This window comes from Periophthalmus magnuspinnatus, chromosome 21 (genome assembly GCF_009829125.3).
Source record: "Periophthalmus magnuspinnatus isolate fPerMag1 chromosome 21, fPerMag1.2.pri, whole genome shotgun sequence".
Lineage (NCBI taxonomy): Eukaryota > Metazoa > Chordata > Actinopteri > Gobiiformes > Gobiidae > Periophthalmus > Periophthalmus magnuspinnatus.
In genome coordinates this window covers 32,165,050-32,191,310 of record NC_047146.1, presented here as the reverse complement: position 1 = coordinate 32,191,310, position 26,261 = coordinate 32,165,050, and the positions used below count along the sequence as shown (strand labels likewise).

Genomic DNA, 26,261 nt, shown 5'->3' with positions numbered 1-26,261 from the left:
TCTGAATTTATGTATTTATTTATAGAAAAGAAAAACATTGTTGATGATGAATGAAGTCTTTGCCGGAGTGCAGTTATTATAAAGTGTTATGAGTACGTCTTACAGTCCACAGAGTCTTTCTTCACTTGTTCGTCAGCACATTCTCAGCGTCAGTATCAGTGTGAGCGACAGCAGCAGTATCCACGTACGGGACAGGGCGGCGTACGAGGCGACGTAAGAGGTGGCGGAGGACAGCAGGGGGCGCTTCTTCTGCCTGGGTCCGTTGCACAGGGGTGTGTTGCAGCAGGTGATGCACACGGAGTGGAGTTTGCCCGTACAGAACTGCTGGTATCCCGACGAGGCGATGAGGCACGCTCCGGACGACGCACACGACTTACGGTAATGAGTCCCTGCGAAAGAGACGAAAAAGAGATGAATACGCACGGAAATAATGAGACGTGTTCTTAAAGGGGAGGTTTAAGCCCTTTAATGGATCATGGAAATGGTAATCAGTCTACTACTACTACTACTACTACTTCTGAGGTGCACTTTGTTACTTTTCTAGTTGTGCGTCCGCCCAGAATATTTGACAGTGTAGCGTTAAAGGTATCTACCCGGCCAAGTGACGGGTTAGATCTGTGGAGAGGCAATCCCGCTCACAGTAAGAATGCGTTTTTTCAAGGTGTTTTTGAGCAAGTCACATGTAATAATTCAATAAAAGAAATATAATCTCCATGATCCATAATATTAGGCCTATAAGAAGAAACAGGCTCACAACAGCGCCCTCTACCGCACTGTTAGCGTCGCTGCGTCCTGTTCAGTTTTAGCTCAGATGTGTTTGCCCAGCCACACTGAAATGAATAGATATTTAAAGATCAGGCAGTGGACAGAGAGTGTGTTAAAAACTAGTACTAATGAATACTAACTACTAATGAATACTTCACCAGACACTTCTGTGATTAGAAAGAGAGATGTTTGTGTCACAGCGCTAATGCTAATGCTAATTATGAGGCATAATACATATCAAAACAACACTGAAGTATTCCACATTTTAAAATAATCAGACAGTCTTTATTTTAATTCATTAGTATTTTAATAGGTTGTTTATTTTATGTTTTCCAATTGTAATAACAGCAAAAGATGAAATAAAATCTGTCAACTGGACACATCGCTGTAGGAGTGAAGACGTTTGGCTGCTCATCCAAGACGCTTCATCAGTTGTGGTCAGATTAATGCTGCTGGACACTACCAAAATAAACAGGAAACAAAGAGAACAATAGGCCACCATTACAGGTTGAAATTAAGGCTGAAACTGGAGACAAAATCTGTTTACAGTTTCAGTGTCGTCAGCTCCTCCTTCACACAGATATAAGGCAGTGTCCAGGAGTAAGATGAACAGAACTGAAGAAGTGACTTGGATCAGCAGCCAAACGTCTTCACTCCTGTAAGTTTTTGTCCAGTTGACAGATTTAATTTCATCTTTTGCTCTAGATCAGACCTGGACGGCTGAGGGGCACACATTTTAATAAAAGCAGCAGTTAGCATTGAGACACAGTGAGCAGCGTGGGTCTATTGAAGAAAAACTCTACAGATGTACAGACACGCTACGATGTAAAGTATATTGTTCAAGTAGAAGTAAAAGTCTGTTTGGGTTTGACAACTGCTCTGAGAAGAACAGTTTTATTTAAAAGTTTCTCAAGTCAGTGTAACTGTCTACTATCAACTGAAGAAGAGTCTTGGTTGAATAAACACATGTGCAAACGCTCTCAAAACTATGACGTATCTGTATGTGTCTGACCCAAACTGCACTTACAAGACACAAGTACGAGGAAAACACAGACTGTTTATATAAATGGACGTAGCTAACCTGCTAGCCGCCACGTTACAAACAGGAAGTGATCATGTACGCGCTTCTGGCTCCATTGACTCTGGCTCCAATTCATTTTACATTGAAAAACTGCCCCTGTCAGACTCATTCTGGTCTTAAATGTTCGTATTAACCCTCTACATGATCCTGGGGTTTTTATTTCAATTTGTGTCTGTAAATCTAGATATGAATATTAATAACAAACAAATCAGGCGCCTTCTTTCCCCGAGGTCGCCCCTGCTAGCGTTAGCAACAGGTTTGATTGACAGTGTTGCTAAACCAGTGGTGAGGGCGGAAAGGGGCGTTACCTTCAACAGACTCGCTCCCGATTGGCTCTTTGGTTGCTATGACACTCGCGGTCGAAATTCCAAATATAGAACTCCAGATTAGCCGCTATAACTGCTAGCCTCGATGAGTTTTATTTGGAGCTGAAGCTGTGGTGACGTCACACTCGCTTAGTCCAATTTTTTATACAGTTTATGTAGGAAACAATGTACTGTATTTATATAAAGACAGGCTAACTCGTGAATCAAGAGTTTAATTTGCCTTTTTACATAAATAATTCCCAAATAATATCAAATCTTCAGCTAACGCGCTAACATACAGTATCATATCTGCTGTTGTTCCGTTTAAATCCTCATAATCCGTCAGCTCATTTAATTTTGGACGACTAAGCCTTCATCAACCAATGAACCACCTTTCGAAAACACAAAAAAACAATGGAACCAACTCGTCCCAAAGTGTTTATCGGTGTTTGCGTCACGTGCGTCCACATCCATCACATTTCCAAACGCAACAGTGTGTCATTTGTTATGGGCAGAATAAATGAGAGTTTCATTACAGTTTGGGCTCAAGGGCGTTTTCTCTCATTTATGGACACATTTTACCTCCTCCTCTCTGCTCTGCATTTTCAGTTAATTTGAAGGGAACTTTTTAGCAGGATTTATGATAATGAGGTGAACACAGCTGAATGCACAGGGCAGAGACGTCAGACGGAGGGACTAAAAAGAAACATGTGGATTGCGGATCGTAATGAGAAATCTGATCAATTAATCAAACCATCAGAAAACTGTGGACTCGGGGGGAGCAGTAAAGTGACAGACTGGTAAAGTTCTGCAATTAGACGATTAAGGCTGTAAAGATGTGGGTTTGAAGTTAAGGAGGACGACCACTGAACAAAGGAGGAGTATGACTGAATAGAGGAGGAGCACGACGGACCAGGGAGTCGATGAAGGACTGAACCATTTATATCAGAGGGGCCCATGTGAGTGTCATTCTTTATCTATTTATTCTTTCTATCTTTACTTGTTTTGTTATAAGTTGTTGGATCTCTTTGACCGTTGTGATCTGTTGTTACAGGTGCAGGTCTTGTCTGTGAGACCATGTGTCCAGTGCCTCGAGCCTTTGCACTGGACTAAACTGATTGTTTTGATGGTATAAACACACTGTGTGTGTGTGTGTGTGTGTGTGTGGGGGTGTGTGTGGGGGTGTGTGTGTGTGTGTGTGTGTGTGTCGTCAGCTGAGGACGACACTATTAGAGACAACAGCTCTATGACGATTGTGCACAGTTCAATAAACCAGACTCTTTGATTCAAGACGACTGCCATATGTTTGTCTCAGTGATGTTATTGCTTTGCCTGTAATGTTCCACAGTGTGGTATTAATCAGTCGCTAGGCAGATAAGCAGGTGGACTAATAATGATAAATGTGACGCAGCATCAGGAGCGTTGGTTCACATGTGACGTCTATGGAGGACGCACAACTAGTCCAATGTTTCCGTGGTATTTCAAGCGCTCACGTGACGTTCACGTGGCATTCACGTGGCGTTCACGCGGCGTTCACGTGGCGTTCACATGGCGTCCTGAGCGTCTGCGCTCAAACTCAGCATTAGACAGTTACATTTAATGCCATACTGTAGAACATTTGGCAAAAGTCTGACAGTGCCGCTTTAACAGTACTGGATTAATAATGTGTGTGTGCAGTGCGCCTCAATCAGTGCAGTGTGTTTTATGATCCATGTAAATCAGACGGCGAGCTTTAGGGTCACATGACAGTTGGTATATGGGCGACATAAAGATGACACCCAGACTGATCACGAGCCTGTGGCAGGAAAATGTTTTTCAAGATACAGTTAAGATTAACAGTTAAGATCACTGCAAGAAATAAAACGCCTTGATAAGTTTTATAATTATAGACTAAAGAAAGTTTGACTCTCAACATAACCACATGTGTGTTTCATGTGTTTCATGTGTGCTTCATGTGTGTTTCATGTGTGTGTTTCATGTGTGTGTTTCATGTGCTTCATGTGTGTTTCATGTGTTTCATGTGTGTGTTTCATGTTTCATGTGTGTTTCATGTGTGTTTCATGTGTGTTTCATGTGTGTTTCATGTGTTTCATGTGTGTTTCATGTGTGTTTCATGTGTGTTTCATGTGTTTCATGTGTGTTTCATGTGTGTTTCATGTGTGTTTCATGTGTGTTTCATGTGTGTTTCATGTTTCATGTGTGTTTCATGTGTTTCATGTGTGTTTCATGTGTGTTTCATGTGACATTTATTTCTCTGGCACTGGCCTGATAACAGATGGAAAATGGAAGAGTTTGTGTTTATATTTTATAATGACTTCACCTTAAGGACATAATATTTTATACAATTTCATATATTAGACAAAATGGATCATTGTGAGTGGAGTTGTGTTTTGTTTCATTCACACATGTTTGAGTCACACTTTATTATTAGTCTGTACATCTCCAAAGCTCAAAATGCTCTGCTCCACCTTGTGATGTCATACAGTGGTAGTCTGGTTCTACCTTTGGCACCGTCAAAACATATTTAAACGGGAGAAAAGAATCATTGTGCGCAGATAGAGCACCTTGGTTCGACATTCAGAGACTCAAATGAATGTAAGCACTTTCTCATTTCCTTTGGCCTGATACAGTAAATTAACTTTTGTGAATTGCTGAAGTTAATTTAGATAAGGCGTGGAAACAGGAGAGGCAGCTGCAGTCGTTCTGACCGTGTTCTGGGTTTGAGAGACGAGCGGAGCAGGACACAGTGACCTCTGCATCTGGAGAAACTGTTCATGTGCTAATGAGGCTATAATGGGATCTGTGGACTCGGGCGGAGTAAAGACGCAACAACTGGAACTATATATATTTGAATACTTTCTATTTTCAGAGCAAGGTTTAGTTTGGTACTTGACCGTTTCGAATGCTCACTGGTGGTCTTCTTCAGAGCGGTCTTCTTCAGAGCGGTCTTCTTCAGACTGAATGCTTTTATAAATGTTGTATTTGAGGGGTGGGGTGTGTCGTATTAGACGTATGTGCCATTTGTTTTCAGCTCTTACATCCACATGTGTCAAACTCAAGGCCCCCGAGCCAAATGTGGCCCTCCACCTCATTTTATGCGGCCCTCGACAGGGTAAATTAAAAGGTATGATGGTCTTAAAATGTCATTTCATCAGGAGATACGCAGTTACGCAGACATTTTTTTTTTACATCTAGGCAAATCCATATGCAATATTTGTAACTTGAATAAGTAATAAATACAGAAAACAGTTAATTAACAAGTTAAGTTAAATAAAAGCAGACTACACCGTCCCATCCCAGTCTGTCCCTGTGTTTCTCCGCTGTCTTTCTCCCCTCCTTTCTGCGTCTGAGCCTGGAGCTGGGTGGAGACTCCGGCACCGCCCACTCTACACCTGCAGCCAATCAGCTATCAAGCCTCCACCTCGAGCACAAAGGGATTGAAGATCTTACACACGTCGCCAAATCGTCCGTGTAGCGGCTTCCCTCGCGAAACCTCGACGCTGCGGTGAGAGCCAGAGCAGGTCCTGGGTTGTAGCTTCGTGACGCGCTGTGACGGAGTTTATTGCGGACAAATACGCTGAGATCCGATATGCGTTTGTTGGCAATTTATTTTAGCGAACGCGCAGACACACAGAGCTAACAGCTAGCGCAGCAGAGAGAATGGACGTGGACGGACATGGATGGACGTAACAGGGCGTGGTATCTTAAGTAAATGGAGATAAACTTGTGGTCAACTAAAATTACGTCTACCCAGCCCTGACCCCACCTGCCCATGACCCCGCCCCCTCCCATCTCAACCAATCACACGCACACAAGCAGCAAACGCACCGTGCAAACTTCTACCTGTCTCCTACAGTCAGTGTGACCCCCCTGGTATCTCTGCACTCGGTTGGATATTCTCGTTTTTCGCCAGATCCCGCTCCTTGGAACTACCTTGCGCCTCCACCTCCGACCCAGCTTTCCACGACCGGTTTGAATCCCTCAACCTCCGACCCCGTCAACCGACATTCACATTTCCGTGTTTGTAATAAACTCCGTCAAACTTTTACCCCGTATCTGTGTCTTTGATCGCCCACACGTTACCACACGCTCAAACAGATTTTAATGCTGTTTTCATACGGGTGGAGGCAGGACGACAGCGCCATCTGCAGTCCGACTTCTTCAGAACAGTATCCCAGGTGTGTGACAGTAAAAATGCCCCCCTCGTCCCGGTTTAAAGTCCCGTGGGCACATTTCCGTATTTTATTTGCGGCGATGTTTGTCGTCTTCTGTGGTTCATAATGAGGTTCCCTGCAGATGGTGCTGTCCTCCTGCCTCCACCAATGGAACAAACTTAGAAACACTTCATGAAATCCAAAGGGGGCGGGGTTTGTTTAAAGACCGCACTGATTTTGACGTTGACGATATTTTAAACAGTTTATCACAGTGTTTTTATGCCGCTGATAATCTGGAGAGCAGTGTTTTGTTTCTGTTTGTATTTATAATTTAAAACATTTGGAGATGTGTTTGTCTGGAATGTGGAATCTGGAACGCCACAGGTTCAAGTTACAGGCCAGATCAGTGGAGAGGCGGTCAAGAATGTATTTTTTTTTAAGGCGTTTTGAGCCACAAAAACCCTCTACATGAATAAATGCAAGATAGATATGTTTAATGCCATACTGCGGATCATTCCAGGCAAAGCAATGACATCGCCACGGAAAAGTTACACAGTGTACGTTTAAAGTACAGTGTGTTAAATATGTGTGAATGAAACAAAACACAACTCCAGGTCTGTTTGTGTCGAGGAAACATTAGAAAAGATCAGAAAAAAAGTGTAATATGGCCTTTTAAAATATCAATGTTCTGAAAAGTTTAGAAAAAGGTAAATAACACAAAAAGACACAAACATTTCTAAGATTAAAGTCCAAACCTGATGAACTAAATGCAGTATTATCTGTGCGGTGTAAAGGTTTTGCGGCGTAAATGATATTCTCTGTGTGCTGTTTTCAATTAGCACATTTTCACACGTATAATTATCTCCATTAGAGCGGAGTGTGTCGCCCTGCAGTGTGTTCAGGAGCGGAGTGTGTGTTCAGGAGCGGAGTGTGTGTTCAGGAGCGGAGTGTGCGTTCAGGAGCGGAGTGTGCGTTCAGGAGCGGAGTGTGCGTTCAGGAGCGGAGTGTGCGTTCAGGAGCAGAGTGTGCGTTCAGGAGCGGAGTGTGTGTTCAGGAGGGGAGTGTGTGTTCAGGAGCGGAGTGTGCGTTCAGGAGGGGAGTGTGTGTTCAGGAGCGGAGTGTGTGTTCAGGAGCGGAGTGTGCGTTCAGGAGCAGAGTGTGCGTTCAGGAGCAGAGTGTGTGTTCAGGAGCTGAGCGCAAACTCACACAATCACCAATAAAAGCAAAGTTTACATGGAAAAATACTGTTCAAGTTAATGGAGACTGAGAGGGTCGTATAAAGGACCAGGATTTACTTTAGAATAAACACTTTATTATTATTATTATTATTATTATTATTATTATTATTATTATTATTATTATTATTATACTTCTGTTGACAAAGTGTCCACCACCATCAAGATGTGCTACAGATTTTACACCAACAAATCAGGACCAAACTAGGACTAAACCAGGACTAAACCAGGACCAAACTAGGACTAAACCAGGACTAAACCAGGACTAAACCAAGACCCAACCAGGACTAAACCAGGACTAAACCAGGACCACTACTAATACACAGCGGTGGAAGAAGTACTCAATTCTGTTATGTAAGTAAAAGTACAGATACTGGAGGAAAAAAAAAACGAAAAAAAAACAAAACATTATACACAAACAGTATACATTTAAAAAGTACTAAAAGAGTAAAAAGAAAAAGTATTTCTCACAGATTTTGGGTCTTATAAAGCTTCATTGTGGTGATTTTGTGGTAAATTTTGTTCAACAGAAACAATTAAATCAATTTGTGTCTAGTTTTATTTGTACATTTTGTGTGCTCAAATTATGACGTTGATAAAAATAAACCTCTCGACCTTTTCAGCTTTTACTTTTCAGTCCGAAGTCCAGATACTGCTCTCAAATGCAGTTCAGTGTAAGTAAAAATATCCACTTTAAAATGTACTTAAGTAAAGTACAGATACCTAACATATTTACTTAAGTACAGTACTTTACTACTTTGACTTCATTACATTCTACCACTGCAAATACAGAACAAAAGTGTCTCACCCAGAGAAGAAATGTGATTCTGAACCGACGGACCAGGATTCTAACCAACAACCTTCATGAGAATAATCAAACTCATGAAAACCTCCAACAAACGCGTGTGTATTAAACTGCACATCGCTCAAAACGACAACTGTGAAGAGCACGCTGAGGACGCCACGCCCCTTTAACCATATGGTGCTGCCATGGCAACAGTATGAATTTAATAAACATTCTATTTTTAAGAAGATGAATCACAAATGCCACAGTCTGTAAAGGCTTTAATAGATGATTTACAGATCTCCATATTCCACTTTTTATTATTATCATTATTCACAGCTACGGCTTTTACAATGACCTAATGCTCCAGACTGTAAAAAGAAACTAAAAGGAACATTTTATGAAGCCTGGATTTTAAAGGACGAGGAGGAAGAAGAAGAAGGAGATGAAGAAGGAGATGTTTATCACCTGAATCAGACTGAAAGGTTCACAGATTAGTGTCATTTTAGGATAAAACTAAACAAAAACAAAAAAACTAAACACTGGATCTATGTCCAAATGTGATTAACACCAACACCAGAAATAAACACAACTGGTCTCCCACTGAAACTTTTAGAACTGATATTAATCTGATTTTGGCACATAGTTAAAAATAAAAACAAGAGCAGAAGAAGAAACTTTAAAGTTCAGCACCAAATACTAAAGAAGATCTGGATCAAGTACAAACCAGGACCAAACCAGGACCAAACCAGGACCAAACCAGGACCAAACCAGAACCAAACCAGGACCGAACCAGGACCAAACCAGAACTAAACTAGGACCAAACCAGGACCAAACCAGGACCAAACCAGGACCAAACCAGGACCAAACCAGGACCAAACCAGAACTAAACCAGGACCAAACCAGGACCAAACCAGAACCAAACCAGGACCGAACCAGGACCAAACCAGAACTAAACTAGGACCAAACCAGGACCAAACCAGGACCAAACCAGGACCAAACCAGGACCAAACCAGGACCAAACCAGAACTAAACCAGGACCGAACCAGGACCAAACCAGAACTAAACTAGGACCAAACCAGGACCAAACTAGGACCAAACCAGGACCAAACCAGAACTAAACTAGGACCAAACCAGGACCAAACTAGGACCAAACCAGGACCAAACCAGAACTAAACCAGGACTAAACCAGAACTGAACCAGGACTAAACCTTACACTCACATACTGTTTACAGAAGAGGACTAAGAGAATGTGACGTCATCGTGTTCAGTCAAATGAAGCTCAGAACAACCAAAGAGCCAATCAGGAGCGAGGCTGTTGAAGGTAACGCCCCTTCCCGCTCACACCGCTGGTTTAACAGAGCTGTCAATCACACCTGTTGCTAACGCTAGCATGAGTGACTTTGTGGAAAGAAGGCGTCTCATTGGTCTGTGATCAATGCTCATATCTTGAATTATGGACAGAATATCAAAATAAAAACCTCAGGATCATGTACAGGGTTAATACATTTAAGACCAAAATGAGTCTGAAGCAGCAGAGACAGAGAGAGGAGAGAGGTTTTCAATAGAAACTGAACTGGAGCCAGAGTCAATGGAGGCGGAAGTGCGCACATGATCACTTCCTGTTTGGAACACGACAGCTAGCAGGTTAGCTCTGTGCATTTATATAAACAGTCTATACTCACACCACATCAACATTGGAACTAGACTCGACCTAGAATTAAACCTGGACTAAACCAAGATGAGAACATGACTAAACTGTGCTCAAGAAAAAACAAACAAAAACAGGACAACTGCTCCATGGAGATACTGTTTGCCTGGAATATTCCACAGAATGGCATTAAATCTAGATCCATCTTGTATTTTTTCTTGGACATGTTCCATCACCTACTTGTCTCCTTGGAAAAAGTTGAGCACTATACTGTGGAACATTCCAGACAAAGCATTAACGTCTCCATAAAGACAAAAGGACTACGGCTGCCAAAAGTATTGAAAAATCAGACTCTAATCAATAATAAAACTAGGATCAAAACTACATAAAACTACATACTCACATGAGCAGGAATCAATACTAAAAAAGTCACATTCACAGGACAGAAGTGAACCTTTAATGAACATGTTTAGAATGAACTAGAACAGCATCAGAACAAGACACAGACTAGAGTATGGACCAAACCAGGACTAAAACAGGGCTAAACCAGGACTAAACCTGGACTAAACCTGGACTAAACCTGGACTAAAACAGGACTAAAACAGGGCTAAACCAGGACTAAACCAGGACTAAACCTGGACTAAAACAGGGGTAAACCAAGACTAAATCAGGGCTAAACCAGGACTAAATGTGGACTAAAACAGGGCTAAACCAGGACCAAACCAGGACTAAAACAGGGCTAAACCAGGGCTAAACCAGGACTAAACCAGGACCAAACCAGGACTAAACCTGGACTAAAACAGGGGTAAACCAGGACAAAAACAGGGCTAAACCAGGACTAAATGTGGACTAAAACAGGGCTAAACCAGGACTAAACCAGGACCAAACCAGGACTAAACCAGGACTAAACCAGGACTAAAACAGGGGTAAACCAGGACTAAAACAGGGCTAAACCAGGGCTAAACCAGGACTAAACCTGGACTAAAACAGGGGTAAACCAAGACTAAATCAGGGCTAAACCAGGACTAAACCTGGACTAAAACAGGGGTAAACCAGGACTAAACCAGGGCTAAACCAGGGCTAAACCAGGACTAAACCAGGACTACACCGGGACTAAACAGGACCATGGACCACTATTACACATGTATAAGACACATGGGAATAGAAAACAAAGTCCTACCATTTAATGTCGAAAATCACACTCTACTGTCTAAAAACAGAGTGTTTTTTTTAATTATCATCGTGGTATTGGGATCAGTATTGAGTATCAAGTCTATTTCTTACTAGTTTTAAATGTTAGTATCATGACAGCACTAAAACCTCCTCATTTTCAATAAATCATTATTAATATTTTTTACTCAGCATAAGCTGTTCATTCAAGCAGGAAGTTCCCATTTCACAAGTGTCTGCTGCCCTTTGCATCAGGAGGGCAGAGACCGGACTTATTGCTTTTGTACATCACATTCAGAGGAAAAATGAAGGGCTAATTTAGTTTGAAAACACAGCAGATCTTTGGCAATGGATGACCTTTAGCAGCTAACCACACAAATATTCACATAAAAGTGGGAACTGTATAGAAAATACCAGAGCAGGTAGAACTAATCCAATGTAAAGAGGAGTAATTAGTCCTGCTGATGAGGCTGAGGCGCACTGTCCTCCAGAGGACGTACAGGCTCCTCTGACCACAGCGGAGCAGCCGTACGAGCCTGAACTTACACAAACGGAGAACTGAACAACCCATCATCCAGAAACTCAAATTACAGACGTACAAGACTGACAAGAATGGAAGAAAAGACGGAAAAATAAGACGATAATAGAGCTGGAGGTGGCAAAAACACAACATAAAACATGAGCAGACGAGACACTGCTCAAACTATTGTGGCACTTTTACTGGATATATTACCTGACAATAAATATATAACATAATATGAATCATTCCTGGCCAGTGCTCACCCGTGTCTTTATAGAGATATAAATGCACAGTGCACTAAGATGGCCGACGCCCAAAACATTTTTATTTTGAGGTAACATTTTGGCAAAAAGCCTTCGTCATCATTTTTTTTTTTTCTTGCTTTAGACCACAGTACTTTTTCCATTTACTATACCCAGCCTTTTCTTGCAGACAGATTACAGCTCAGTAAAGATATGCAGGGGAAGCCTTTTGCAAGTGATAGCGACGTGCAAATTCAAGTGGGTAAATGGACTTCCTGACTCTGCATCCGTGCCCACTGGAGGAGCATTCAAATGAAGCCGTTTTTGGCAATATTATAAAATCTAAAAGGCAAGATTTTCACAATAACCGTGAACCCAGGCAGAAACGCAACACAAAAGCCAGTGTCTAAACTGTGAAGGTTTTAATGATGTTTCTACCTCACAAATGCCCTCGCCCAGTCACCGTCTCTTTTTATGGAAATGGGTGAAGCCTCATCGCTTTGTGCAGACGCAGAAAGCTCATAGAGAGATCACTGGAGCAGTTTAATCTCATAAGGGTTTGTCAAAGACCGAGACGTGCGCATGTATTCAACGCTCAGATAAAAAAAAAAAATGCTTTTGGCTCACCTTTTCTTCAAACCAAACGTGATACACAAGTTGCTTCGGCAGTTTGGCCTTATTTTGGTCACTAGATGGCGCTAACTGTAGCTGTAGTAATTAAAAACAACACTTATGGAGCGTTTGAACCGACCGCAAGAGTTGGACTACAGTGTCACTTTTATATCTGTGTAAATCCTCAGTCATCAAGGTCTGATTCATAGAAAAAGACAAATTAACACCTACAAACACAGACAGAAACTGGTTCATCCAAAGGACAAAACCCCAAGACACAAACAAAGTAATGTGTCTACTCTGTTAAGTGAAAAGTGCAGTGAGAAAGTAAAGAATGAACCAACACCGAGAGAGAGCAGCTCAGGACACAGTCTGCTGTTCATCTACATCTCAAAGACACTGACCACTCCTTTGAAGAGAGTGACCCTAAAACAAACAGGAACAAAGAGAACAATAGTTGGCCATTACAGGTTGAATAGGGTCGTTAAGGCTGAAACTGGAGACAATAGTTGTTTACAGTTTCAGTGTCGTTAGCTCCTCCTTCAGACAGATATAAGGCAGTGTCCAGCAGTAATCTGACCAGAACTGAAGAAGAAGTGGCTTGTAGGAGTGAAGACGTTTGGCTGCTTGTCCAAGCGCAGCCAAACGTCTTCACTCCTACAACGATTTGTCCACTTGACAGTTTTAATTTCCTTTTTGACGTTTTGATTTAACGTTCCCATGTTACGCTATTTTCTGATGTATGTTATTCGATGTTGTTTCCTCGTCAAAAATATACCCGTAGTTTTGTTTTGTTTCATTCACACACGACATTTCGAGTTCTTTTCTTAAACAAAAGACACTCTGTTCCACCTCGTGATGTCATCATGTGGTAATACAGCCTCATTTCTACTGAACTAAAGGTAAAGGTAGAAGGTTCTGGGTGTGTTTTTGATGAGGTTAGAGTATTATTTCATGATTTAAAGTTCAATGATGCTACTGTGTTTTGGTGCATGTTAATGTTAGAATATTGGTTAAAGTTCTTCTCGAGTAAGTTTGACGGAGCATCAACTGTCTGGATGTCAAATCTTACTCATAATATGAAATGGAACTGGAAGGGCAAAACGAGATAATGCACAAAATGTGGTTTCAATCCAACCCTGAGGAAAGGCCAGGGGACAACGTGAACCTCCTTGTAAAACTTGAGTCATACACAGTCATTATCCTCCTGCTGTTCAACAATATTAGAGAGATCTTTTTAGGTCTGAGCTCCCATAAACCACAGACGCTCCCCCTGGTGCACAGATGGAGGTAGGACACAGTTTATCCACGATTACGTCCACACAGAGCGATCCAGTAATGACCAGCACATTTGTTTTGACAGAAAGAGTCCAGAGGGGATTTTTCACAGATTCTTTGAGGGATTGAAGCTGTTCAACCATAGATTTATAAATGAAGTTAATAACAAATTATCTCATCATGTGGCGCCTTTTTCATTTGGAAAAGTATTATGGCTTTAGTTAGTCCTGGTTTAGTCCTGGTTTAGTCCTGGTTTAGTCCTGGTTTAGTCCTGGTTTAGTCCTGATTTATTTCTAGTTCAGTTCTGGTTTAGTCCTGGTTTAGTCCTGATTTATTTCTAGATCAGTTCTGGTTTAGTCATGGTTTAGTCCTGGTTTAGTACTGGTTTAGTCCTGGTTTAGACCTGTTTTAGTCCTGGTTTAGTCCTGGTTTAGTTCTGATTTATTTCTAGTTTAGTCCTGGTTTAGTCATGGTTTAGTCCTGGTTTAGTACTGGTTTAGTCCTGGTTTAGACCTGTTTTAGTCCTGGTTTAGTCCTGGTTTAGTCCTGATTTATTTCTAGTTTAGTCCTGATTTATTTCTAGTTTAGTCCTGGTTTAGACCTGGTTTAGTCCTGGTTTAGACCTGGTTTAGTCCTGGTTTAGACCTGGTTTAGTCCTGGTTTAGTCCTGGTTTAGTCCTGGTTTAGACCTGGTTTAGTCCTGGTTTAGTCCTGGTTTAGACCTGTTTTAATCCTGGTTTAGTCCTGATTTATTTCTAGTTCAGTCTTGGTTTAGTCCTGGTTTAGTTCTGGTTTAGTCCTGGTTTAGTCCTGGTTTAGTCCTGGTTTAGACCTGGTTTAGTCCTGGTTTAGTCCTGGTTTAGACCTGGTTTAGTCCTGGTTTAGTCCTGGTTTAATCCATGAACCGCTCCAGGTCCAGATGCCTCTAGTTTCACTTGTCCAAACATCCACAGTGTCCTCGATCACGTCCTCTCTTTGTTTTGTCCGTTTCGTCATGTTTAAAACACAAAACAACAGTGCGTAAAATGCACCATTATGACACATTTCTGCATCCACTCGTTTCCCAGTTCACCAAAGTGCCATAATTGCATCGTTCTAAGTGTTCGTCGACGGGCACGTGCGTCACTTCCGGCGCGACAAGGACTGGTCCATTTCGACAGCGTGGCATTGAGGAGTACACTTTTTCTTCTGGGTACGTCTGTTTACATCATCCTGTTCCGCTGCTCATTGGCTGTAAGGGGAAAACGTCACTAAATGTGTGTGATGTAATTGGTTGATTCTACAAGGGGAAGAGTGGGGCATCTGTAGCACTGATTCACTGTCTGGGGCCTCAGTAACCCACAACCCCCACCTTATTGGACAACACTGGTGTCAATCACAAGCTAACACGTGTGTTTAGCACTGAACAAAGTTGGCTCTGTCAGAAGTTTATTATGCCTGAAATCGACAAAAAGGCAAAGAAGTGACGGAGCAGATTTCATATTTGGAGTACTTTCCTGCAGCAGATTGGACATGGAGGATCTTATTTTGTGGACATAATTTCTTGACTGGATTATATTCTCTGGACCTTTACGGAACAAATGAGACCAACTTTGTGTGAATATGTTGATGTTTGACAGAACCAGAGCGCTCAATGGTAAGTGAAGTCCAGATTCACACTTTGTGACTTTTCTGTAAAAACGTCTTTCTTGTCAGCTCTGTGGTGATGGTATAAATGGTTTGCATATCCAGAAAGACGAGCGCCGCAGCTTTCATTTGATGTGTAGATTGTTTGTGCGGGTGACGCAGAAGTGTATGTACAGAAGTGTATGTACATTGCTGTAAAGTGGTAAAGTCGTCCCGCGCTGTCAGAACGTTAACAGGTTAATAATTATCGTGATAATATCGTTAATCGCAATTATTTTGGCCTCTAAAGTCTAAAATTGAATATGGTCCCTATCCCTCTGGACTCTAGATGGTACAAACGAGATGATTGGACAAAAAACAGATTGAAACATTAAATAATAATAAATAAATAATAATCTCTCACCAAACTCTGACTTGATGCTGTATTTCCGGTTATGTCAACTTTATGTTATATGTTTATATGTTTGTGTCTGGAAACAAAGCACGAATGCAGCAGCTGCTTTATGTTAACAGGAGCACGACCCTCACATGTAAAGATCAAAAATATAATTCCACTGCATAATCCATCAAACATGAGTCAAACACAATGCACCACATAAAGAGGTTCAACTGTAGCACAGAGTCGCAGAGAAGTGAAATAAATGTCGCGTGAGCATTTCAGACAGCTGATTATAACGTCATTTCAGATACAACAACAAAAACAAATTACAATTCTGAAATGACTATCGGAGTCTGATTGTGTTTTAACATATTTAATCCCAGAATATTATCTTCTGAGTTCAATTATTGGTTCAGTTTTTGAATACAGTTCCTCTCTATATCACGGTGCACCACAGATTTTTTTTTTTGTGCCATTTTGTATGTTTGTGCATTGTGTTCTGCGTCCTGATTGGCTAAGGGACTGTAGACCAAAGTGTATAAAGTGTGTGGTGAGGGGTTTTACAGCAAAAAAACATATAGAATAATTGTAAAAAATAAAGCTGATACTTCTCAGATTTCGCGTATTGTGGGTTATTTTTGGAACGTAATCCCTGCAATTTGAGATTTTATGCCTGAAAACGTCAACAGAAAATCTCACAGTCTGAATCCACTTTTTACAGGAAAATGTCCAGAAATTAACCAACATCTCCTGAACTGCATTCACTCTTACAGCCCAGATTGGTTTGGTCTGGAACAAGTCCTGGTTTAGTCTCGGTTTAGTCCTAAATACCCAAACATGATCAAACTCCCAGGAATGATCACTGCAAAAGAAATCGTCAAAATAAAACCAAAAATGATAAAGAAACAAGCTAATCACACCTGAGCTCCATAAGTGGATTCCTGCACAATCTACAAACCACACTCCACTCTGCTTTATGTTATAATCGCATCATCAAACAAGAGTCTAATCCAAAATCCCTGGACTATATAATCTCCTCACTGGATTATGGAACGTGAGGGTAAACAAATGTAATCTCTCTTCAGACGCACTGAACAGGTGCTTAATGCAGTGATGGACTGGCTCAGCAGCTTTTCAAATCTCACACATTAAGTACCAGTTTTTAGTCTGGTACTTCTGCCCCGGACTCTGGCGAAGGTGCGGAGTCGACTAAGTTCAGCGCAAATTTAAATCCGGCTTCGTGTTATAGTCGCCTCCTTTCACTATTTACTCAGCCCTGGAGTTGTATCGGGAGCGATTCGTGCGTGTTTGAGCGATCTTTAATAGCTTATTTTCAATACGCCATTTTGCAGAGAGTCCGTGGAGCGCACACGCAGACGGAGGAGCGTGAGGCCGACCACACGAGAGCACACACACACTCACACACACACACACACACGCACTGAGTCATGTGGTCAAAGAGTGCGTTTAACAGACTGGGGATGTGAGAGAATTTGGCTAATTATTTAAAAAATGGCTAAACACATTTGGCTGTTTTGTGTTTCTTAGCTACGATTACTGCGCGACCCCGATGTAAAAAGAAATGTGAGAAAATGCTAATTCCTGCGTGAGAAAAGTGTATAAAGTGTGTGGTGAGGGGTTTTACAGCTGCAAAACATAGAGAATAATAGTTAATTTTAGAACATAACCCCCACGATAAACCAGGGAACGCTGCATCTTCAGCTATTTTTTAGATCCTTGAAATACAATTCTTTATGCATGTATTTTTTTACTCATAACTTTGAGACGAAAGTTGTTGCTTTATGTAATTAAATATGTGTTATTTATTTATTCACTGCTGTAAATATGGCAGAATTACCCAGGAAAGCCGTTTTAACGATAATTTTAACGATCGAACGAGGGGCTGACGACATGAGACGCTTTGTTGTTTTTCTAACGCAGACGGTCTGTTTTTTACGGACGTATCTCCACAAAGAAAAAGTACAAATACTTTTATCCATATATCTGTGTACTCCCTCAGTCGTCCAGGTTTGATCCACGACACGACGACATCCAGTCACATTTTTATACGGCGCTTTTCCATTTTCAAGTCACTCAAAGCACTTTACATCAAGGAAACAGTCACACATTCAGTCACCAGTGCACAGAGACACTGGGGTAAGGTCGGTTAAGTGTCTTGCCCAAGGACACAACGGCAGTATTCATCGGTGAGACCTGGAATCGCACCGCCAACCTTCAGACCAGAGGACGAACACTCACTTATACATCTGTACCATGAATAGAAACATCAGTATGTTTGGTGAATTTGCACTAAATAATCCAAAAAAATGTTGTGAATATAAATTTTAGATATTTCTTAAACCAAATATGGACATTACAACGGAGCGAGGATGAAGAGGCGCGGTCAGAGGAACTGTGAAATACACCTGAGTCACTATTAATCAATTAAACGAGAGAGAAATGTGAGAAAATGTTAATGCCTGTGTGAGAAAAGTGTATAAAGTGTGTGGTGAGGGGTTTTACAGACAAAAACATAGAGAATAATTGTAAAAATAAAGCTGATACTTCGCAGACTTTGCCTATAATGGGTTATTTTTAGAACATGACCTCCGCCATAAACCAAGTTACAAAGAACCAAGGAGCCAATCTGAAGCCAGGCTGTTGAAGGTAACACGTCTTCCTTAGCAACGCTGTCAATCAAACCTGTTGCTAACACTAGCACGAGCGACCTCAGGGACAAACGGCACTTGATTTGTCTGTTATTAATGTTCGTATCTTGATTTACAGACACAATAGTGAAATAAAAAACCCAGGATTGTGTAGAGGGTTAATACGAACATTTAAGACCAGAATGATGAGACTCACTTTCAGGAACGCAGCAGCTAGCAGGTTAGCTATGTGCATTTATATAAACAGTCTATGCACACGGCCCCAGTGGTGTTTTAGGACGGGTCAAACACAGAGGACAAATGATGCATTTTGCTGATGTTCCTCAAACTGATCAAATAAACAAAGAGTAAATAAACAGACTCACCATCGTCCATGACCAGGACTTCTTTCTGGCACATGTCCTGAACGTTGACCGTGCAGTTTACGATGAACTCTGGAGCAGCACAGTCCTGCGTCATTTCACACTGATAACACTGGATCTGCAGAGAGCGCCCTGGAAACACAAATACAACACATGACACATGACATGACGCACACACGCAAAACAGACACGAAACAGACATGAAACAGACACAAAACAGACACGAAACACACGCAAAACAGACACGAAACAGACACAAAACAGACACAAAACAGACACGAAACAGACACGAAACAGAGACAAAACACACGCAAAACAGACACGAAACAGACACGAAACAGACACAAAACAGACACGAAACAGACACAAAACAGAGACAAAACACACGCAAAACACACGCAAAACAGAGACAAAACAGGCAAGAAACAGACACAAAACAGACACGAAACACACGCAAAACACGCAAAACAGACACGAAACAGGCACGAAACAGACACAAAACACACGCAAAACAGACACGAAACAGAGACAAAACAGAGACAAAACAGACACGAAACACACGCAAAACAGACACGAAACAGACACAAAACAGACACAAAACAGACACGAAACAGACACAAAACAGACACAAAACAGACACGAAACAGACACGAAACAGAGACAAAACAGACACAAAACAGACACGAAACAGACACAAAACAGAGACAAAACACACGCAAAACAGACACGAAACAGACACGAAACAGACACGAAACAGACACAAAACAGACACGAAACAGACACAAAACAGAGACAAAACACACGCAAAACAGAGACAAAACAGACAAGAAACAGACACAAAACAGACACGAAACACACGCAAAACACGCAAAACAGACACGAAACAGGCACGAAACAGACACAAAACACACGCAAAACAGACACGAAACAGAGACAAAACAGAGACAAAACAGACACGAAACAGACATGAAACAGACACAAAACAGACACGAAACAGACACAAAACAGACACGAAACAGACACAAAACAGAGACAAAACAGAGACAAAACACACGCAAAACAGACACGAAACAGACACGAAACAGACACAAAACAGACACGAAACACACGCAAAACAGACACGAAACAGACACAAAACAGACACAAAACAGACACGAAACAGACACGAAACAGAGACAAAACACACGCAAAACAGACACGAAACAGACACGAAACAGACACAAAACAGACACGAAACAGACACAAAACAGAGACAAAACACACGCAAAACACACGCAAAACAGAGACAAAACAGGCAAGAAACAGACACAAAACAGACACGAAACACACGCAAAACACGCAAAACAGACACGAAACAGGCACGAAACAGACACAAAACACACGCAAAACAGACACGAAACAGAGACAAAACAGAGACAAAACAGACACGAAACACACGCAAAACAGACACGAAACAGACACAAAACAGACACAAAACAGACACGAAACAGACACAAAACAGACACAAAACAGACACGAAACAGACACGAAACAGAGACAAAACAGACACAAAACAGACACGAAACAGACACAAAACAGAGACAAAACACACGCAAAACAGACACGAAACAGACACGAAACAGACACGAAACAGACACAAAACAGACACGAAACAGACACAAAACAGAGACAAAACACACGCAAAACAGAGACAAAACAGACAAGAAACAGACACAAAACAGACACGAAACACACGCAAAACACGCAAAACAGACACGAAACAGGCACGAAACAGACACAAAACACACGCAAAACAGACACGAAACAGAGACAAAACAGAGACAAAACAGACACGAAACAGACATGAAACAGACACAAAACAGACACGAAACAGACACAAAACAGACACGAAACAGACACAAAACAGAGACAAAACAGAGACAAAACACACGCAAAACAGACACGAAACAGACACGAAACAGACACAAAACAGACACGAAACACACGCAAAACAGACACGAAACAGACACAAAACAGAGACAAAACACACGCAAAACAGACACGAAACAGACACGAAACAGACACGAAACAGACACAAAACAGACACGAAACAGACACGAAACAGACACAAAACAGAGACAAAACAGAGACAAAACACACGCAAAACAGACACAAAACAGACACGAAACAGACACAAAACAGAGACAAAACACACGCAAAACAGACACAAAACAGACACAAAACAGACACGAAACAGACACAAAACAGACACGAAACACACGCAAAACAGACACAAAACAGACACAAAACAGACACGAAACAGACACAAAACAGACACGAAACACACGCAAAACAGACACGAAACAGACACGAAACAGACACAAAACAGACACGAAACAGGCACAAAACAGAGACAAAACAGACACAAAACAGACACGAAACAGACACGAAACAGAGACAAAACAGAGACAAAACAGACAGAAAACAGACACAAAACAGACAAAACAGACACAAAACAGACAATAGAGAAATCAGCGAGTGTCACGAGAAAATATAGACAATAAATGATAATAGTGAATGCCATTATACAACACAATAATCCTTAAGTAAAAGTGGAAAAGGAACAAAGTAAAAGTAGTAAAGTACTGCACTGAATCACTTTACTTCACTACATCTGAGAGCAGTATCTGTACTTTCTCCTCTCTGACATTTTGACCCGGACTGAAAAGTAAACGTTTTTTTTTTTTTTTAATTGTGTGAGACCTGCTGAAAAGTCTGAGTGGTTTATTTTTAACACGCTCATAATTTGAACAAAACAAAAATACACAAAGAAAAACGCCGAGAAAAAACTATCGATTCAATTGTTTCTGCTGAACAAATTCAGCTCACATTTTTATCACAATCAATACTTTTGAAGCCTTGGAGAAGAAATACTTCAACGTTTTACTCTTTAAGTACATTTTAAAAGGATACTTCAGTACTTTTTCATGTGATACTTTTACTTGAGTATTGTTTTGGTCGCGTATCTGTGCTTTTATTTAAGTAACAGACTTGAGTACTTCTTGCAGCGCTGCCCTAAAGCAGGATTCACCCAAAAAAATCTATTCTACATGTGCAGGATTATTAAAATATGAGCTGCAATAAATAAATGAAACTCTTAATGAGGCAGAAGTTATTTATTCAGCCTCCACAGCTCAAATTACCACTACTACAAAGAAAAAGTACCACGGTAAAAGTCCACGCAGGTTCATCTGGTTTTTCTAATCATCTGTTTTCTCAGACCGAGGTTTAGTTTGTTTTCATCCTTGACCGTTTCAGCTGCTCACTAGCGCCTCACAGTGGTCACGTGATGCTGCTGCGATCAGGTTTTGGCGCTGTCTTTCTGCAGGACAGCGCCATCTGCAGTTTGACCTGGTGTGTGACAGTAAACAGGCCCCCTCAGGTTATTTCTGACCATTGTAAAAAAAAAAAAAAACGAGAACGACATGATGCACGGGGGCGGAGCAAACGTCATCAAACATCGGCGCTGGATGAAGGAGGCGATGGAAACGTGGAAATGTGCCCCGTTCCATCAGTGACGGAGCTCGTTTCATAATCTTGCACAGCACTTTAAACCGGGACGAGGGGTCTTTTCACTCTCACACACCGTCCTGAAGGAGTCAGTCTGCAGATGGCGCTGTTTTCCTGCCTCCACCAATAGGACGACTTGGCCAAACGTGTTTAAATGAGCTGAACGGACACGCCGCAGCAACATCACGTGACCACTATGAGGCGCTGGTGAGCAGAACAAACTGTCAAAGAGCAAAACTAACTAAACCTCGGTCTGAGAAAGAATCTATTAAAATAAAATACCCATAGTTCCATCTGTCATGTGTTGAACAGTGAGTCGTTATAGTATTAATCTAACTATTTGATCGTAAAAGCAGCACGTTACAACGGCAACGACGGAATATGCAGCACGTACAACTATTTATGTGATTTATAAAGTCTACAGTTGACATGGTGCGTTGTTGGAGCAAATGTTCTGTCTGTTTAACGTTGTAGAAATGTGTAATACTCTGAATACTCTCATGTACCGTATACATTTACCCTTTTAAGGCACTACCTCACAAACCCATGAACTGAATCCTAATTTATTGAAGGTTATTAGGATTTGTAACAGTTTTCTAATGTCTGCATTCGTGTGGCCTGATTTACAGATGTTTTTGGAAACTGCATGTGTCTGTTTTTCTGTCTGATCATAATTCAATCACTATCCAAACATATTCAGCTGATAGTAAAAGGTATAAAACCCTGTACAGCCAGTGCATTTCCTCACTGAATTCAGCTCACACATGAATCTATGGAGTTGTAAACGTTCACTTGGCACAATGAGCTCCTGCCTGTTGCCTCACCTCAAACGCACAGACTTAACCTGATCATACTCACACTGTGCGCAGAGGTTTTTTAGGTTTCTGGAGGTTTTTAAACTTTCCAGAGAAGAATCCCAGGCTCAGGATTCAGTCAAAAAATACCATAAACACTTAAACAGCCCAACCCCTGATTCAAACACAAGATAAATCATTCTATAGACTAAAGGTAAGACATGTTTTTAAGTGTGAAATGTTAAAAAATGCACTCCAAAGGACATTTTATACACAAATACTGTTCAGTTTCACCTTCCTTTCAACGCATCGAGCAGACCCCTAGTTGGGAAACACTGTCCTTGATGAGCAAATACATTTTTTCGGTGGAGACACGTGCGCACAGCCTCTCAAATCCAAGTGAACCGCTGCGTAATCCCGCCAAAGTCACCGCGCTACGGCTCATTCAGTCCCGTTCACTCCTGCCCAGCACGCGCCCTTTCACACATCCTGCCCTCGTGCGTAAAAAAAAAATTAAAAAAAAATGTTCCGTACTGTACCTGTGCTGGAGCAGAGCAGGAGCAGAGCGGAGAGCGCGAGCAGCCGCATGGTCGTGCCGCGTGCGCCTTCAGCTCCAACGTGCGCCGCGCGGCAGAGAGTCCGGGGCGCGCGCACGGAGACGGAGGAGCGTGGGGCCGCGTGCCATGGTGAGCCTGCCTGCACCTCCTCCTCCTCCTCCTCCTCCTCCTTCACGCCTCAGCTTTTAAATAAAGCCCTGGTCACGTGGTCAAAGACACTGGGATGAGAGAGAATTGGGATAATTAGGGAAAAACAACCAAAGCAGTGATGTGTGTGTGTGTGTGTGTGTGTGGACTGTGGGGTTCAGTTCACACACTCAGCTCACCTTTAAAGATGTCCTCTGGTCTGGAGTGGGGCGTGCTCAGGAAAGCTCTGATTGTGTCATATTTATGTGAGAAAGACCCAAACAAAAGACTCCGCTCTGGTATTTATCACCTCCTATGGTGCTTCTTTTGTAACCTCTCCATGTCCCAAGACTTTACAGTTTCTACAAAGATATACACCTGAGTGGAGGACCTCGTGATCTCTACGCACTGAGCCTGACCTTTCTTTTGGCCAGGCAGTGTAGATCCTTATCCTTTATGCTTGTATTTTTATTTACTGACAAAACTTTGAGAGGAAAGTTGTCGCTTTATGTGCAGTTATTTAATAGTTTCAGCTGCATGGAGTCATCATAATGTTGTTCCCTCCTCAAAAACAGACCTGGAGCTCACGTTTTGAGTAATCTATAGTATATTATTAGTCTGCCTACGTCTCCACTAAAGCTCAAAATGCACCTTGTGATGTCATGAAGTGGTAGTTTTTAAGTTAACAGCTCGTTTTAGTTCAGCGGAGAAGAGCAGAAGTTCACTGGGCACATAGACAATCGGTGAACGGTAAATGCTCACGTTTGTGTACAGAGCTTTTCACCTTTAAAGCGCTTTACATCAAGGAAGCACTCACACATTCACACACACGACACACACACACGACACACACACATCACACACACCGACTCTTTAATTATTCTCGCTCCTACAGTGAATTAATTTGCCTGAACCAATTTCTGAACTTCTGTCTATTTACACGTTCTCTAAATATTTGATCAAACTGAATTAATTTTTACTGCTCAAAACTTCTTTGACAACCGCGCCAGTGTGATCACCCCTCCACAGATCTGCCCTGTAACGTGGCTTGGTATCTGGGTAACAGCTCCATTGTCCAGGCGGGGGTTTGATAGTGTTGTCTTATTAGTTTAATGCCATACTGTGGACCATTTCAGACAAAGACATAGCATCTCTGAGCAGGTGGCAGTTGTAAAGTTCCACACTGCAGCTTTAACTCTCTAATAGGAAAGAAAAACATGGTCCTAATACAAATGGAAGTGTGTATTGGCGTGTCTTAATTACAGTGATACCGGCTCACATGAAGCGGCTTAGTGCAGGGTTTTTTTAGCGTTTAATTAAAAACCTCTTGTTCACTCGACTGAACGCGACAGCAGCAGTAAACAGAGTCCTTCTCTCAGGTCAGCGGCTCAGTCTTATAGTTTGTCTGAAGCTGAAATCACTGAACTCCTGCTCCTGCTCGGCGTATCCAAGTGAACGCAGTGGGAACGAGTCCGGGGCGCTGCAGGTGGGGGTGGGGCAGGTGGGGGTGGGTTGTGTCGTAGCCGTAGACTGTATAAATATAAATGGACATAGCTAACCTGCTAGCCGCCACTTTGCAAATAAGAAGTGATCATGGGTGTATCGACTCTGGCTCCAATTCACTTTCTATTGAAAAACGGCCCCTCTCTCTGTCTCTGCTGCTTCAGACTCATTCTGGTCTTAAATGTTCGTATTAACCCTCTACATGATCCTGGGGTTTTTATTTCACTATTGTGTCTGTAAATCAAGATATGAACATTAATAACAGACAAATCAGACATGTTTTATCTCATTTTATTAGTTAGTTATTAGTTAGTATTTATTTGTTTTATTAATTATTTTGAGGTTTTTTTTTTGTTTGTTATTTTGAGGATTTTCTTTTTCTTTCTTTTTTTAGGTTATTTTGAGTTAATTTACTTATTTTTTTGTTATATTGAGTTCATTTATTTATTTTTGTGTTATTCTGAGTTATTTTTTTGTTGTTATTTTGAGTTTTTTTTGTTATTTTGAGTTTTTTTTTGTTTTTTTTAACTGTCCCCTCTCTCTGTCTCTGCTGCTTCAGACTCATTCTGGTCTTAAATGTTCGTATTAACCCTCTACATGATCCTGGGGTTTTTATTTCACTATTGTGTCTGTAAATCAAGATATGAACATTAATAACAGACAAATCAGGTCCTTCTTTCCCCCGAGGTCGCTCCTGCTAGCGTTAGCAACAGGTTTGATTGACAGCGTTGTTAAGCGTCCAACAGCCCAACATTTCATCATCCTTTATCACTAAGAATCAGAAATTATAATGACCTGATTATTATTATTATTACATTGTATTATTGCCATATTCATATTTTTATAATTTAATTTCTGTCCTTATTGTGTATTTATTATTATTATTATTATTATTATTA

At 41.4% G+C, this 26,261-nt stretch overlaps 1 protein-coding gene across 1 annotated transcript; it reads right to left on the bottom strand.

Moving 5' to 3' along the window:
- Nucleotides 1-132: 132 nt before the first annotated feature.
- On the bottom strand, nucleotides 133-23,782 carry LOC129457279 (ly6/PLAUR domain-containing protein 1-like). Its single transcript, XM_055230403.1, has 3 exons — nucleotides 23,716-23,782; nucleotides 18,837-18,965; nucleotides 133-389 (listed from the first exon to the last, which is right to left on the bottom strand). Exons 1-3 carry the CDS (start codon nucleotides 23,762-23,764, stop codon nucleotides 133-135), a joined length of 435 nt encoding a protein of 144 aa, XP_055086378.1. The 5' UTR covers nucleotides 23,765-23,782.
- Between the last annotated feature and the right edge of the window lie 2,479 nt (nucleotides 23,783-26,261).

Coding starts and splice junctions, on each gene's coding strand:
- LOC129457279 (XM_055230403.1), bottom strand. CDS start 23,764: ATGCGGCTGCTCGCGCTCTCCGCTCTGCTCCTGCTCTGCTCCAGCACA. Junction 18,966..23,715: donor CCTGCTCTGCTCCAGCACAG/GTACAGTACGGA, acceptor TTGTGTTTCCAG/GGCGCTCTCTGCAGATCCAG. Junction 390..18,836: donor AGTCCTGGTCATGGACGATG/GTGAGTCTGTTT, acceptor TCTCTTTCGCAG/GGACTCATTACCGTAAGTCG.